This window comes from Carica papaya, chromosome 1 (genome assembly GCF_054855325.1).
Source record: "Carica papaya isolate Zhongbai chromosome 1, ASM5485532v1, whole genome shotgun sequence".
Lineage (NCBI taxonomy): Eukaryota > Viridiplantae > Streptophyta > Magnoliopsida > Brassicales > Caricaceae > Carica > Carica papaya.
In genome coordinates, this window is record NC_142309.1 from 16643576 (window position 1) to 16661488 (window position 17913).

Consider the following 17913-nt stretch of genomic DNA (forward strand, 5'->3'; position numbering starts at 1 on the left):
CACAATAGAGAAATTTCCTTTATTAAAGTCTTATGTCAAAATCACTGAGAGGATGAGACTACTTAGGAGTTGGAATTTGATTTTAAGACCAGATATCCTTAACTGTTCAATGAGGGATAACAATTTGAGGGATTAAATTTTCTTAAAAGGGGAAGAATTGTAACACAATTGGTTCAGGATAATTAATTTTGTTATGAAATAATAAAATTTCTTTTCTTTAAAAAATATACATATATATAAATATATAATAATAGTAATAATAATAAAATATTAACAATAATGAAAAAAAAAACTCATTCAGGGTTTTTTTTTAAAATGAAAAATGGACCTATTTAAAACAATTTGAAGTGACTAGGGATCACTCTATAATTTTAAGGAAATAGACCATGTGGAAGCCCAGCTAGTAACGCAACAAATTGCCACGTGACGCGTGCCAGCCACGTCAACAGGGACTCCCACACAGTAAATCCATGTTGGCAATCTGCATGTTAGGTGGATCAAATGGCCTATCCTTATTTTTGCATGCATGAACGTCATAGATCATGCTCCCGCCTAAAATTTGAATCAAAGACCTTGATCAAACACCCTCAATCCGACGACTGCATGATGAATGAATGAGATCCATTTCCTTATGATTCAACAGCTTGGGGATTCAACGGTTGGATGCGTAGGAATTTAAAAATAGATGACTGAGATTCGCGCATGGAGAACCTTTTCCAACAAGCCTGATCGGACGGTCCTTCATTCGCCACGTCAGCCCGATTGGGTGGCTGAGAATAAAAAGAGAGGGGTATTTAAACCCCTATCCTTGTTAGCTCAGAAATCCTAGCCGACAAGGAGGAAATCCAGAGAGCTGAGGGAGCCATCGGAGAAGATGAACCAAGCAGCGGGAACAGCAGCGCCGCCACACCGGAACCTAAAAAATGATTCTGGTAATCATTTATTTCCCATTTTCTTTGCCATTCACACTCTCATCACTATTTTAACAAATATTATTGATTTCACCAGGAAATCTGAAACTCAAGAGTGCCACATTCGGCTGCGACCGTTGATGAGAAGAGGTGATATTTTTTACCCACGATTCATCGTATGAATACCTCAATTCCTCCTTCGTTACGGTTAAATCAAGACCATAATTGAAAATAAAAATGAATCTGAACTGCTTGTTTGTCGTTCGATGATTGGTGACAGGTTATCAATGGAGCAATTTAGTTTGATTTTGTTTTATCAATTTATTCATTATATTTTTACTTTAATTGTTTTTAGTTTGATTTTATTTTTATTTTTATTCTTATTTTATTTTCATTTTTATTCCTTATTTTATTTTCATTCAGTTTATCATTTTAATTTTATCTCTTTATGTTTTCTGAATATTTTGTACTAATTATATGTAGTGAAATTGTTTTAACGTGTAAATTATAAATACATGTATCGGTGATTGCGGTGTTATAGGCATGACTGGGTGTGCGTGTGATTGCCGATTGGTTGTGTGAATGGGGTTATAAATTAATGCAGAAATTTGAATGTGAATCTTAATAGTTAAACACAATGTTATATCTTTAAGTAGAAAAAAAATAAAAATAAAATAAAATAAATATCGAGAACGTTGTGTTCACCGTTCTGTTTTCTACAGGTTGACCGAAGAAAAAATCTCAGCCGGAAAAATAAATCGGTGGAGTTGCTGCACCCAAAAAACTCCACCACTAGTAGGTTTTCGTTTTCTAATTTTTTCAGCTAACCGCGGCCCCCTAACATATTTTTTCGTGGGGATATGTATAAAGAAGCGGCTGAAACGGGCTGAAAACTGTCAAGTCGAAGCAAATCACCACTGTGCCATAACCCCAACATTGGCTGAAAAAAAATTTTAACACCGATGTTGGGGTTTTTTGGGGTATTTTTAGATACGTGAAGTATGTTTAAATCTCCGCATGAAAATTCAGGAAATTTGGGGACCGCTAGTAAGTACAATAAAAAGTTCGGTGTTTCGGACACTGATTCTGGTAAAAATCTCTCACCCTATTCCATGTTATAGAATTGAAACTTAATAATCAATAATATGGTATTTTGTGAAATTTAAAAAAACTTTGATAATAATTACAGGTCACTAATGGAGCTGGAACTAGTTAGTTATTTATTTGTCCTGTTTAACTGATTATTTGAATTTATAGCTTTAAAATACATGATAATATATTGGAATGGTTAAATGATTTAGTTGTGTTTTCTTGATGCATATATCATTTGTTTTGCGTGATTTATAGTTGATTTGTGAAATTTAAAATTAATATGCAAATAAGAAATTGCTTGGTTATGTAAATTAATGAATAGTTGTCTTAATGAATATCTTGGGAGATTATGGACAGACCGGGTACATAGAGAACCCTACCGTGAATGTTACCTCAAACTGGACGGGGTATCGAGGGATGGTATTTTTGGTGCTTATACCGGAGAGGATATGGGGACGACCCGATTCACTTTCATACCGGACGGGGTATCGAGGGATGGTATTTTTGGCGTTCATACCGGACGGAATATGGGGATGGCTGGTTAGTTGACAAGTTTAGATATTAGGTTCATGCGTAATGGGACACCTCTATGGACCCCCAAGAATACCAGTAAGCAAAATAAAAAGGAAAAGTTATTGTTCTTGCTCACTTGAATATGAGATTATAATGTTATTTGAGTTATTGTTTCTATAGGTCGGTTTTGAAAATCTCACAACGGTAAGTATGCAATAAATAATTTTTCTTATGATAAATGAATTTACTTAAATTAAGAGTTTCATTGGTTATTTTTATGATTTTTACCAACTTTCGATTTTTGTATCGATGAGTATTATGATCTTTTTATTGGGCTTGTGTACCTCATCCCCTCCCTTATCAGCAATTTCAAATCAAGAAAACCAAGATCTAGATCCTAATCAGCATGAGAGTTGTGAGTAAGTATCCCCTTGGATTTTATCAGGAGTTAGTGGAGATTAACCACCCTACAATATTTATTTACTATTTTCATATGTTATTACATTTTTTATTTTATGAACCGTTGTGAAATGGACATTCCTGTAGTTCTATTGGACATCTAATTTACGTGTAAGGAATGTAAACCCTAACATTATTGTACGCTTCCGCATTTAATTTATGACATTGTTTCCATTTACGTTTTGGATCTTTACAGTTGGTATCAGAGCTAGGTTTCTCAGAACTATTCCTTACACAAAGACCTAAGGAAACACCAAAAAAAATAAATTATCGTTCAACCATTCCTTGTGAAATGCAGGTATAGATAGATGAGGAGATGAAGACCCCTACAAAATCAAGGAACCCGGGAGGGTTTGCTTCGAAATGATGTTGACCGACTATTTGAAATGCTGAAAAGACTCATCGCTACTCTACAGGCCTAAGACGAAAGGAGGGAGCTACCTGATCCTCTCCCGCTGCCACAGTTTAAGCCACCCCTGTAGTGGGAGGATCCTGAGCCAACCCGATATAACCTTGCTCCTCCACAGTACCATTCGGCACCATCACTAGTATAGTCCGATACCCCTACTGCATCACCCGACACCACCATAGTACAATCCGGTGCCTCCACCATATCATCCAGTACTACCACAGGGCCATCCAATCCCTCCTCACCACAATCCAGTCCCTCTTCTACGGGACCCAGTTTTATCCATGATGGACCCAAACTACATTGAGAGGTAGAAAAGACTAAACGCATATACTTTTGTAAGGACATCCTCCTTTGAAGAGGCTGAGTACTGGTTAGCTGAGACAGAGAGACCTTTCACGACTCTTGGGGTGGTTCTCGAACAGAGAGTTATACTTGCCACCTACATGCTGGTGGAAGAGGCAAGTCACTGGTGACAACTCAAGTAGGCCACCCTGCCCGTTCCAGTTACTTAGGAATAGTTCCTGATGACCTTCAATGTAGAGTACCTTCTAGAGCATCTCCAACATTTAAAGAAAATAGAGTTTACACACCTAGTCTAGGGTGATATGACTGTGTCAGAGTATGTCTGAAAGTTTCTAGAGTTGGACTGGTATTCCCCTGAGAGCATGATGGATGAAGGCAGAAAGACAAAGAAGTTCAAGTGGGGCCTCTATCATGAGATTAGACAGTAGGTGTATATGTTCGAGCTTAGTACTTACTCAGTCAGTCTGGCCAAGGCACAGATAGTGAATAAAAAACTTCGTATTTTTCCTATAGTAGTAGGGAACCTTAAGCTCCCAGTTTCATATCGCAGACTAGCACCCACTACACCTATTCAGCAAAATAAAAGACCTAGGTCAGTGACTCAGGCTCCTCCTTAGATTTCAGTAACAGGATACGATAGGACTTGTCAGCATTGTGGCAATGATCATGGGGACTGACCTTACTATCGCCTCAACAATACTTACTGTAAATGTGGGAGTGTCCAGCACTATGCGAGAGAATGCCCAAGGAATCAGAAACAGACTAGACTTTCTATCTAGTCCGAGCTTACAATCTCACTCAGCAATATGCAGAAGTTCAAGAGGTCGGTCATCTTGATGGATAAGAAATGAGAAGACTTGGTGAGTCGATCAACAATTACCCAAAGGACATCATGTCCCAAGCGTGCCCTAGGCAATCTTGTCTCGAAATCCATTGTGATATGTTCTCACTTCCACTCCGAAATAGGTAATGGCTAAAGTAGGCCGCTTGAGCGCTGATACTCTACCTTGACCTACTGGCACACTAGACACTTGAAAATAAAGTCGGCTACTTCTTTTTTTATCTCATTCCAACCTAGACGTGATACAGGAAAAATCTAAGAAAAAAATTTGCATTCGAGAGATTCTAGTAGTCTGAGACTTTCTGGATGTGTTTTCTAATGAAATACCCGAACTACCAGTGGACAGAGAAGTTAAATTGACCATAGATCTTCAGCTGGGTACTAGGCGTATCTTGGTTGCTCCTTACTGTATGAGTCGTATTGAGATGGAAAAGCTGAAAAAACAGATCAATGAATTAAAGGATAGTGGGTTCATCCAATATAGTGTGTCCTCTTAGGGTGTTGAAGTCATATTTGCAAGGAAGGAGGATGAGACATTAAGGCTATGTATTGACTACAACAGACTAAACAGGGTCACGATCAAGAACAAGTACCCTTCCCCAGGATCGATGATCTTTTTGACAGTTATAGGGTGCGCAGATTTTTTTCAAAATAGATCTATGTTCATGTTACCGTTAATTAAAGATCAAGGTAGAGGACATTCCTAAAACAGTTTTTCGAAGCAGGTACGGACACTATGAGTTCCTGATCATACCATTTGGACTAACCAACGCACCAACCCTCTTTATGGATTTGATGAACATGGTTTTTAGACAATTTCTAAATCAGTTCGTCGTTATATTTATCGATGATATCCTGATATATTCAAAAAGCAGAGAATAACACGCTCACCATCTTACTCAGATTTTGTAACTTCTCAGAGAAAAGAAATTGTATGCAAAGTTGAATAAGTGTGGGTTCTGGCTCGAGCAGACTACATTCCTATGGCACATCATATCAAGGGATGGAGTGTTAATGAACTCCGAAAAAATTGAGCCAGTACTTGATTGGGAGAAATTGACCTCGGTCAAGGAGATTCGTAACTTTCTGAAAATGGCAGATTATTACCATAGGTTTGTAGAAGGATTTTCTAGCCTAGCTACTCCTTTGGCCCGGCTCATAAAGAAAAATATCAAATTTGAGTGGAACGAGAACTGTGGAAGGAGGTTTTTAGAACTAAAAGGCGGTTAAACTAGGGTCGCATACTTTGATATATTTTAATGCTTACAGGATGTATGGCAAACTTTGAGCTATGAATCTCTATCATGATATCCCTTTTCAGCTCACTGTCATATGGAACACACATTCTGCCCTAAAATCTGAACAACTGATCATTAGAGACTCGAAATTCTGAATTTACTCCCTGTTCTGCATCTTTTCTGAGAGCTGTTAGGGTAGAATCAGCGGATTGAGCTTCCTTTATTCTTTAGATCAACTCAGGTTGAACAATCAGGTGGAATAAACATGTAACTCTCTTCAGGTGCTGAAGTTGTATCTGTTGTACGGCCCCTATTACCCTACATTCTGAAACTATTAAGTGAGCTAACATACTTGTACTTTTTCTGTTGAGTGCGTCAGCTACCACATTATCCTTACTTGAGTGATACAAAATGTTATAATTTTAATCCTTGAGGAGTTCTATCCATCGTCTCTAACGCATGTTGAGATCATTTTGAGTGAATATGTGTTTCAAACTCTTATGGTCGGTATAGATCTGAAAAGTCTCCCCATACAAGTAATAGTGCCAAGTCTTCAAGGCGTGGATAATTACAACAACTTCTAAGTCATAAGTGAGATAGTTTTTCTCATGACTCTTCAACTGTTTGGACCCATAGACTATGACTTTCCCATACTGCATCAGAACACAACCCAACCCCAGGTAGGAGGCATCACTATAAACTGTGTATCCACCTGTCCCACCCAGCAAAGCTAACATAGATGTATATTCGGGAGATAGTCAGGTTACATGGAGTGCCGATGATAGTAGTATCCAACAAGGACACCAGGTTCACTTTTCGATTCTATTCTAGTTTTCAACAAGCCATGGGAACAAAACTGTCTCTTAGTACCGCATTCCATCATCAGACCAATGGATAATCAAAGAGGATGATTTGCACACTAGAAGATATGCTCCGAGCTTGTGTTCTTGACTTCAGAGGCCATTGGGATGATCATTTACCCTTAATAGATTTCGCATATAATAACAACTACCAAGCAAGTATCGACATGACTCCATATGAGACATTATATGACTGCCTATGCAGATCGTCGATCTGTTGGAAATAGGTGGGTGATTAAAAATTATTCAGCTTAGATATTTTGGATGAGACTACAGCCAAAATAGTTAAGATCAGGAAAAACATTCAGACAGCTCAGAGCAAGCAGAAGAGTTATGCGGACACTCGGAGGAGGAATTTGAAATTTGAGAAAGGTGATCGAGTGTTCCTTAAGGTCACCCATTTCAAGGGAATCAGCAGGTTTGACAAGAGGAAAAAACTAAATTTTCAGTTTATTTGGTCATTTGAGATCTTAGACAGAATTGGTATCGCTACCTACAGACTGGTACTACCTCCAAAACTATCCAGAATCCATAATGTGTTTCATATATCCATGCTATACAAGTACAACTCGGACCCCTCTCACATCTTAGCCCACAAGCCTCTTTCACTTTGGGAGGATCGATCCTATGAGGAGGTATCGGTGGGGATTGTAGACCGAAAGAGAAGAGTACTCCACAACTAGAAAATTTTCTTTGTTAAGGTCTTATGACAGAATCACACACAGAGAGATGCCACATGAGAGCTAGAATCAGACTTCACAACCCAGTATCCCAAACTGTTTGATTAAGTGAGAGTGACAAATTTGAGGCACCAAATTTCTTTTAAGGGATGGGAGTTATAATACCCAGGTCCGAAAAATTAGCCCGGGATAAATTTTGTTAATTTAAATATGTATAAAAAATATATTTTATAAATTAATTTAATGAAAATTTTGTTATATTTGGGAAAAAATAAATTAGAGATGAGATTAAAAATAATTTTAGAAAAAAAGAGTAAAAATTTAGGTTGAAAGAGTATTTTTAAAAGAAAAATTAGAAACTGGAGGTCAGAATGCAAATAAAAAAAATTTGGCCGCGTAAGACCATCCAGTCAGCAGCCTCGACGAATCAGAGCATGTCGCGTGGTAAAGCACGCTGACTTAGTACCATGCGGGAGGCCACGCTGGCGATCCGCATGCCCCGCAATCGGATGACCCAGAAGTGATCCCGCGTGCATGGACGGTCCAAATCTGTTTCTCCCTTAGGCATGATTGGACAATCGAGATCAAACGCGATGAACCGTCCAGATTCATTTCTTCTTTAAGTGCGATCGAATGGTCGAGATCAAATCCAATGCACGGTTCAGATTAACGCAAGATAGGTATAAATATTTCGCATCACATTGAATCCAAACCCTAGCTGCTAGCATCCTACTGGAGAAGGGAGCCGACCACCGACTGCCGTCGTATCGGAGCCACCTCTGACCATCAAAAAACTCATACACACTTGAAATTCAATTCTAAGCATCCTTGTGGCCATATCATAGCAAAACGAACAGCAGATAAGCCAAAAATCGCAGGCAAAGCCCGATAGAGCCACCGCGGGCAAAACCCGCAACCTTCTCCAAAGAACCCTTTTCCATTTTCTGTTTCGTACAATTTTTTCATCGTTGTATTTACCATTCTGTTTTCTACAGGTTGACCGAAGAAAAAATTCAAGCCGCAAAGGAGAGCCGTTAGAGCTGCCGCACCCAGAAAACTCCACCACCAGTGGGTTTCTGTTTTCTAATTTTTTTGCTAATCGAGACCCCCTAATGTATTTTTTCACAGCGATGTATATAAAGGCGGCCGAAACTGGCCAAAACTGGTCAAAAATGGCCAGGCTGAGACAAACCACCGTTGCGGGCGGTGGTGCTGTCGCTGAAGCACGGCGATGCCGGAGTTCTGAATTTGTCGGAGAGGATTTTTAACACCAATTTTGGAGTTTTTGGGGTATTTTTAAGTACGTGAAGTGTGTTTTAATATCCGCATGAAAATTCAAGAAACCTGGAGATCGCCAATAGACACAGTAAAAAATTCGATATTTAGGACACCGATTCGGGTAAGAATCCTTCACCCTATTTTCTGTTATGGAATTGAAGCTTAATAATCAATAATATGGTATTTTGTGAAATTTAAAAAATTTTTGAGAATAATTACAGATCATTAATGGAGCCAGAACTGGTTAGTTATTTATTTGTCATGTTTAACTGATTATTTGAATTTACAGCTTTAAAATACATGATAATATATTGGAATGATTAAATGATTCAGTTGTGCTTCATTTATCCATGTATCGCTTGTCTTGCGTGATTTATAGTTGATTTATGAAATTTGAAATTGAGATGTAAATGAAAAATTGCTTAGTTATGTGAATAATAAATTGTTGTCTTACTGAATATCCTGTGAGATAGTAGATGGAGCGGGTAAATATGAAATCTTACCGTGAACCCTCGTACCGAACGAAGTATCGAGGGATGATATTTTTTGTGCTCATACCGGACGGGATATGGGATCGACCTGAGTCACTCTCATACTGGACTGGGTATCAAGGGATGATATTGTTAGTGCTCATACCGGATGGAATATGGGGACGGCCGGTTAGTTGACAAGTTTAGATATTAGGTTAACGCATAGTGGGACACCCCTATGGACCATCAAGAATACCAGTAAGCAAAATGAAAAAAAAAAGTTATTGTTCTTGTTTACTTGAATATGAGATCATAATGTTATTTGAGTTATTGTCTCTGTAGGTCAGTTTTAGAAATCTCGCAACGGTAAGTATACAATAAATAATTTTTCTCATAATAAATGAATTTACTTAAATTAAGAGTTTCATTAGTTGTTTGTATAATTTTTACCAACCTTTAGTTTCTGTATCGGTGAGTAGTGTGATATTCTTATTGGGATAGTGTATCTCACTCCATCTCCTATCAACCATTTCATATCAAAAAGATCAAGATCCAGATCCTGATCAGTAGAAGGGTTGTGAGTAGGTGTCCCCCCGGATCCTATCAAGAGCTAGTAGAAGTTAACATTCCTACAATATTTATTTACTATTTTCATATGTTATTACGTTTTTTATTTTATGAACCGCTGTGAAATAGACATTTATGTATCCCTATTGGTCATGTTAATTTATGTGAAAGGAATGTAAACCCTAACGTTATTATACGCTTCCGCATTTAATTTATGACATTGTTTCTATTTAAGTTCTGAGTTTTTACATTTTCTTTTAAAATTAAACTATTGTTGTGCATAATAATTTTTTTAATTACTGTATACTTAAGTCAAGTTGAACGCTGGAAATCCTGAATAGGCGATTTAGGCCCTTTACAATGTTTGGGCTTTTACAATATTTGTGATTGAAAAAATCAAAATGTAGATTCTAATTTCTTACCAAAGTGTAGATGTTATATGACACTTTTAATTAATGAATTTTTTTAAAAAAGTTTAATATTTTAAGGTAAGAGTTTATCCATTTTTTGTTGTAATTTTAACATAGATAACTAAACTTAATAAAATAAGATAAACTTTCAAATAAATGGTGAAAGATAAAGACAGAATACGTAGATTTTATTTAATAAAAGTATTTAATTCAAATAATACAAAATTTTTATTTTAGAATTGATAACTCTGGTTTTGAGTTATATATATATTTTTAAAATATATATTTTAATTATATATAATTCAAAGAGTTGTATACAAATAGAAATAGAATTAGAATTGAAAGTATACAGATTAAAATATTTAGGCTAATTTTTTTAGAACGAGATAAGACAATTTTTCTTATTTTCTTGGTACATAGAGGGATAATTGGAAAATGTTAAACTACTCACTAGTTATAGCATTCGATGTTTTAAGGAAAATGATAAATGTTTGAGTTGAGAATATTTTGATTAAAAAGAATGAAAATTTGTTGCAATTAATATGGGAAAAACGGCTTGTCTCAATCACACACAATCTCCCTGCACGCAGCTGGCTTGCCACGTATTCTACAATCTTCTCACACAGGAAGAAAACACTATAACTTATATATATATATATATATTATTGTAAGGAAATTTGCATTTCCTAAAATTACATTAATGAAAAAATATTGTACAATTTAATACTTGACTAAAAATTTCATTTTATTAAATATTAAATACATAATTTCTACATTATTAAATAATTAAAATTAATGAAAAAAAATTTTTTTAGTAAACTTCCAAACACATCTGAAGGGCCTTATCTCCTTTTTTTTGTTTTTTTTTTTTTGCAGGCTTATAAATATGTAATACCACTTGGTTGGTCGACTCTATGGGTAGTGGATTTTTGCCCTTCTTATCTTAAAATTCATCACTATAGTTTTATCCAAAAATACAAATTATAAATAATTTATTTGATTTCCCTTTTGATGTAGCTCTTTTATTAAATTCAGATAAATCATTTGATTTAATACACAAATTGTCATAAAATTACGATGATAACAACATTTAATTTCATCTTTTTATGGTGTAATAACACTAATTAGAGCTTGAATTTATCCAAGGAAATGTAGCTTTAATGGTCAAAGAAGTTCTTGTTTTTAATGAAATAAAGAAAACTTTATTAGTTTTTAACCAACCCGTAAAGGTTTAAAAATATATATGAAACGTTTTGTGGAGTCCAAAAGCTACAAAACGTTTCACTATTTCCTTCTTTCTTTCTCTCCTCTCTAATATTCCCACCTTAAAAGTTTTTTCTTTTGGAGTGCCAATAACGAGAAAAGTTTTACTACCCAATCCCCATTGCCACTATCTCTCTCTCTCTCTCTCTCTCTCTCTCTCTCTCTCCCTCCTTCCCTCCCTCCAGCTCGCCCTCTCCTCTAACCAGCGTCCTTTTTCTCTATAAAAAGTCTTGCTTTAACTTTAAATATTGAAGCCTACACATCAAGTTTACAGCATCATACAGAGTGTGAAGCTAGCTTGCTTATATTATTCTCTCTTTTATTGACTCTTGAAGTTACTCCTTGGAACAACAATCCATCTCCTTCTGTTACTCCCCCTATTTATTGCTTCTTCTTCTCACATGTAAGCTTACCCATTTTACTTCCCTTTTTCTTTTTAATACATACATATAAGAGCAGTACCCACCACTTGGGTTCTTGACTTTTTGGCTTCATTTTCTTGTTATAATCAGACTTCGATTGAAAATATAGAAACTTGGCTTTGCCATTATAGGAAGGTTTCGTTATGTTTGATTAATTTTTTATGCTTTCGTCTTTATTTCACTGTTTGATTGAATCTTTCTTTCACATATCAAATTTCGTTGCGGAAGTGGCTGTTTTTCTTCAACTAAACGAAGCATGGCGGAGAAAGAGGAGCCGGATTTCTCTTCTCAGTTACTACCCTCTGTTTCTCAGGTAACTCATACAGCTAGCATAAAGATATTGAATGCAGAGCTTCGGGTGTTTACTGGGTTTTTAACGTTGACAGGTGGTCGAGGAGCTGAAAGAGCTATGGAGCATGGCTTTGCCCGTAACGGCCATGAACTGCCTGGTTTATATCAGAGCAGTGGTGTCCGTACTATTTCTGGGCAGACTGGGAAGCTTGGAACTAGCCGGCGGGGCGCTCTCCATAGGCTTCACCAACATCACGGGCTACTCTGTTTTGGTGGGTCTGGCGTCGGGACTGGAGCCAGTTTGCAGCCAAGCGTACGGAAGCAAAAACTGGGAGCTTCTGGCGGTGTCTCTGCAACGTATGATCATTATACTCTTCATTGCAATCATACCCATAAGCGTTCTGTGGATGAATATGGAGAGCATCATGGTGTGGATGGGTCAGGACAGGGAGATAACGGCAATGGCGGCGACGTACTGTATGTACTCGCTGCCGGATCTCCTGACGAACACGCTGATGCAACCGCTGCGGGTGTTCCTGCGGTCGCAGGGGGTGACGAGGCCGATGATGTGGTGCTGTCTGGTGGCGGTCGCTTTCCACGTGCCGCTGAACTACGTGGTGGTGCGGGTGATGGGGATGGGGGTGGCGGGGGTGGCGATGGCGTCGGTGGTGACGAACTTGAACATGGTGGTGCTGATGGTGGGGTATGTGTGGGGGAGTGGAAGGTGGGAGATGAGATGGACGGGTGGGATTGGAGGAGTGTGCGGCGGAGTGGGGCCACTGATGAGGCTGGCAGTACCGAGCTGTCTGGGGATTTGTTTGGAGTGGTGGTGGTACGAGATTGTGACAGTGTTGGCTGGGTACCTGCCGAATCCTACTCTGGCGGTCGCCGCCACTGGTGTCCTCATCCAGACCACTAGCCTTATGTACACTGTACCTATGGCTCTTGCTGGGTGCGTCTCTGCGCGCGTAAGTCTTCTCCACTCCCATTTTATTTATTTATTGTAACTACGATTAATGATTACTCTACCAATAATAACTTTACATGGAAAAAATAAATTAATAAAATATATTAACATGACATTATGTCAGAAATTAATATTAGAATTACTCAATTGGTCATGCATTTATTCTCTCAGTTACCAAAATCATATTAATTTTTAATATATATATTTCTTAAATTATTTTATGCATTTTTCTCCTTTTTTTTTATTTATTTATCAAATTATCAGGGTAAAAATATATGTATTTTCTATATAGTCGTATAAGCAATTTCCATTACATTTATTTTTGGAATTTGATAAATAAATTAGTTAAAATGTATAGCTCTAGCATGTTACATTATTATTATTATTTATGGAGAAAGATATGTAATATGGGTATGTGATTTAAGTTGTTAGATGATTGCCTCACCCACTTTTGGGTTTCACACATATTGTAACGTGTGATTGGGCACCATAGTACAAGACACAACTATATAAAGCCTCCTATGACGATATAAATATAACCCAACACAAGTGGATCAATAATATATATTTTGCCCCATTTGCTTACAGTATACACACACATATTAAGACAATAAAATAATTACTAGAAATATTATAATAAGTTCAATTATTCTTTTTGAAATAACTTTGTTCTATTTTAATTAATTACAAACAGAAAATCTATGTGACATTATGTCTCAATGGCTATTATATTTGAAACTACTAATAAAAACCAGTTTAATTTCCTTTTTAACTTTTAAAAGAATATTTTGTATTTTTTATATAATTTTTTTCCAGGTGGGTAATGAACTGGGAGCCGGGAAGCCGCAGAAAGCGAAGCTGGCGGCCACAGTGGCACTTGCCTGCGCTTTCCTAATTGGCGTTATCAACGTAATATGGACGGCGGCGCTGAGCGAGAGGTGGGCCAATTTGTTCACAAACGATCACTTAGTCACCACTCTAGTGGCCTCGGTCATGCCCCTCATAGGTATCTGCGAGCTCGGCAACTGCCCGCAAACCACCGGGTGCGGCATTCTACGCGGCACAGCCAGGCCAGTGGTGGGCGCCCGAGTCAACCTCCTCTCCTTCTACTTGGTAGGCACTCCAGTGGCAGTCGTCCTCGCCTTCTGGCTAAAGGTGGGATTCAGCGGGTTATGGTTCGGGCTGTTGTCAGCGCAAGTGGCGTGCGCCGTGTGCGTACTGTACGCGGTGCTGGTGTGTACGGACTGGGAAGCAGAGGCGTTGAATGCCAGCAAGCTGACGAGCATGGAGCTGAGCATGGTGAAGGAGCAGAAAGAGGAAGAGAGCAGAGGGTTGTTGGTAAATGGGAATGGTAGTTATAATGATGATAGATTAATGGATGATGTGTTGTAGATATTTAGGGTTGATTAATGGAGGATGAGGAAGATGAAGATGAAGATGAAGATGGGGTTGTTAATTTCATGTTGTTGTTTTTTGTTGCAATGGTGTTGTGTGTTTGTGTTGTCTGGTGGGGGGCAGGCTGGTGGTTTTGATGCCATAGGAAGGTGTTAAAAATATTTTAACAAAGAATGGCCTACATTTAATTTGCTACTTTCTTCTTTGTTTGTTTACAAGTTGTTTTCTTTCATATAATCTTATTTAATAATTGGACATAATTTTCTTGGTTATCTTAAAACATTGTTCACTTGTTTCAAGAGTTTTTCTGAGTTGGAGGTGTAGTCATCTCTTCCCCTACAGTCTAAAGATTTGAAATTAAAGAGAGATTGACATGATGACTTTTGAATGATTAGTGTTTAAAATGGGATTGAGAATCAGAATCAGCAGGGCATTGTCTGGCCAATTTAGATGTTGTAGGGGAAAATGGCGAGGGAGACCTGTTTCTTTAACCAGTCTTAAAGTCTGATTCTGGGCTAAAACGACACTTCATAAATAGCAAAAAAAGGGGGTGTACCAACCAAAATTTGCCACATGCCCCACAAACCTCATCTTTATATTTATCTCATCTTCATATTTTCACTATATGTTATTACCACTATTTTAATTTTTTATTATCATAATAATTTTATTTATTGTCAATTATTCTTTTAATTACTTCTATTCTTTTTATAAAAAATTATGAGTTTTTGATCGATTTATGCGTATTAATATATTTTTATTGTAAGTTTATATTATCGTTAGTATGTATTTGTTATTGTATAAATTTTTACATAAAAAAATATTAATTCATTATTAAGTAATCTGACACTCGTCGTCACTTTCAAATAAGAAAAAATTGTATAGATTTACTTTTCACATATAAATTATTCTAGTATTTAGAATGTTATAGTCTTGGATTAAAATTTTGTATATTAAAATTAAATTGTTCCCAAACATAAATTAACACTAAAATATTGAATAATCTAATCATACAAAAAGTAAATCACTTAAAATATGAAAGATTTACATGAAACAAAACAAAAGCTAACATCACTAAAAATCATCTCATACATTATAGCTTTTGTAAAAGTAGTTTGGTCCTCCAATTCTTAATATCTTTTTAAAGAGAAGAGAGGAAAAAAGTTTATAAAGAAGAAAATATTATTGCTCTCACAAGTTGACAAGAGGAACAAAGCATTCCCAATTCAATAGATTGAATTGATTTTTTTTATTTTCCCCTCTGGAATTTTATTATTATGGTTAGTCTGTTGGTGGGGGTCTATGTCATCAATGCAGAGGAAAATACAAGAGAAGCCAGAGTTACAATCATGAAAAACAATATTGATTTTTGTATCATCATCATGCATCTGGGCTCTGTTCACAGAAGGGAAAAAGCAGAAAAGAAAGTGGGACGACCCCTCCACTTACATATATCTATATATCTATACATATATACACATATATATATATATATATTTCCCTCCCTCTGAGAAAGGGCAAAGTAGTGGATGGGGATGAAAACAGAAGGCTCAGGAGAAAGGAATTGAGCTGAGTGCTTGCTTTTTTAGCAGGACCTGAAATGTGACATTTCAAATTTTCCAATTCTTCTGTTCTGCCTTTTTCAGTTAGATCCTTCTCCTATTGAACTCTTAGAGTCAGAGGCAGCCTCCATCCTTTGATATTGCAGATGTGGCACATTTTACAACTTGAAAATGATATTACCTCGGATCCACATCTCTTCAAACATTTTGTCCAATATTTTGCCTTGCTAAAATATCACATAACATTAATACCATTATTTCACTCTCATAAATTATTAGGATATGTTATTACCAATATATTAATATAGTGACATATTTATATATTGGTTAAATATATATATAAGAATATAATTAGATTTAAATTTATTATTTTTTAAAAAAAAAAAAAAAAAAAAAAAGACATACCAATATCATCTATCTAATTTTATTTGTCAAAATGCTATAAGCACGGATAGCATTGTGCCATCTAACTATCTCCATCCAATATTTCAAGAATGTCACTTAATCAAATCTCTACTAGTAACTTCTAACTTTATATTGAAGGAGGACAGTAGGCACCCCCAAAACTGTGTTCTCAGTGGGTATGGAGGATTATTGAGGATAAGAATTAGAAACCAGGCATGTGAGATATACAAAGATGTATACAGTAGCAAGAGAATTTTTTTTTCTGGGGAAAAAGTATGAAGAGAATTTTGAGGAAGGGGAGAGAGCCAAAATAAATTGTAGAAGCATGCGCATAAATAAAATTGGAACAGTGAAGTGAACAGAAAAAGGACACAGTTTGATGTGTGTGGAAATCCAACTTTACCTCACTTTTTCTTTTTAAGTCTGATTTTCTTTCTTGATGCCACACGTACGGATCAGCAGAAGAAGACAAACAAAGGAATGGATTTTTAATTTTATTTTTTCTGAAGAGATTGATTTGTGATCAGTGATAAAGATGTATGATGCTGCTACTGGGTCCTACACCTACCATAGTGTATAAATTAACCTACTGTTATAAAATATTTTTTTAAAAAAATTATGTAGGAATTAAGCACTGTGGAATATTTCCTTTGGTTGCGGCTCACATGGGTTTGGCTTCTCAACCCTAAACAAAGATTATGGAGCATGGGATGGAGATGGAGATGGAGATGGAGATGGCCTTTCTTCTTTTCGTATCTGTTTGCTTATTCCTTTTTCTACAGTTTCAGGTATTGTCTCTCCCTCTGCTCATTATTTAAACTTCTTCTTTTTCATTTCTTTAAAGATGCTTACTTTCATTTAATCCCTTGACCCCACTATCAGCTTCTTGATTTCAGAACAAGGCTCATAAAGGTCATAATCTTAAAATTATGAATAGTAATATATTATTTAAAATCTGGGATTGGAGATAAAACTCTCTAACTTACAATTTTGATATATTTTCATGCATTATGATAAATAGCATATGTTTTTTTTTTCAATTCCAGGAATTCATTTTATTTTCTTAACATAAAAGTTATTCAATAAGTTTATTCTTACAACTTCTGTCAATCCGTGCAGCAGGTTTATCCTATACCCACAAGGGCCTTTATCTCCATCTGAAAAAGGGTTTCTTCACTTCAATGATGCATCAACCCAATGTGTGTGTGTGTGCGTGTGTGTGTGTGTGTGTGTGTGTGTGTGTATACAAGGAATTTATATATAGGATCCAGTATCTTTTCCTCCAGTCTCTTCAATGGCACAGTTCCTTTATTTTGACAATAATGATCTTCAAATCGCCATAAAGAAGACTCTGTTGCCTGCAATCACCCAAAAAAATCATTTTGGTAGAAGCTTTACCAGAGGGCCCTCTGCTGACTCAACTTTGTAGATATACGGCCTGCAGATAACATTAAATTAACAGTTTGTGTGTGTGTACATGTGTATATATATAGATTGAATATACACGTATATTAAAAGTTTTTTTATTGATCAGAATATCTTCGGACTAACTTTTACATACTTATAATAAACTT

The 17913-nt window shown here is 36.4% G+C and overlaps 1 protein-coding gene and 1 long non-coding RNA gene across 3 annotated transcripts; both read left to right on the forward strand.

Moving 5' to 3' along the window:
• The first annotated feature begins 694 nt into the window (after positions 1-694).
• On the forward strand, positions 695-7436 carry LOC148270369 (uncharacterized). 2 transcript variants are annotated; one of them, XR_015819387.1, is made up of 3 exons: positions 809-932; positions 1009-1061; positions 1634-7436. It is a non-coding gene; the product is annotated as an uncharacterized LOC148270369 (long non-coding RNA). The 2 variants fall into 2 exon arrangements; XR_015819386.1 differs by lacking the exon at positions 1634-7436 and having other exon boundaries at positions 695-932; positions 1009-1352.
• A 3939-nt stretch (positions 7437-11375) lies between these two features.
• On the forward strand, positions 11376-14567 carry LOC110813262 (MATE efflux family protein). Its single transcript, XM_088220638.1, has 4 exons — positions 11376-11700; positions 11948-12032; positions 12106-12978; positions 13794-14567. The coding sequence occupies exons 2-4, from the start codon at positions 11976-11978 to the stop codon at positions 14367-14369; spliced, it is 1506 nt and encodes a 501-aa protein (XP_088076764.1). The 5' UTR covers positions 11376-11700; positions 11948-11975; the 3' UTR covers positions 14370-14567.
• Positions 14568-17913: the final 3346 nt, after the last annotated feature.

Bases quoted from the DNA above. Each gene is read 5' to 3' on its own strand.
- LOC110813262 (XM_088220638.1), top strand. From the start codon at position 11,976: ATGGCGGAGAAAGAGGAGCCGGATTTCTCTTCTCAGTTACTACCCTCT. The intron at 12,033-12,105 runs GTAACTCATACA...TAACGTTGACAG, and splicing joins TACTACCCTCTGTTTCTCAG to GTGGTCGAGGAGCTGAAAGA. The intron at 12,979-13,793 runs GTAAGTCTTCTC...ATTTTTTTCCAG, and splicing joins CTGGGTGCGTCTCTGCGCGC to GTGGGTAATGAACTGGGAGC.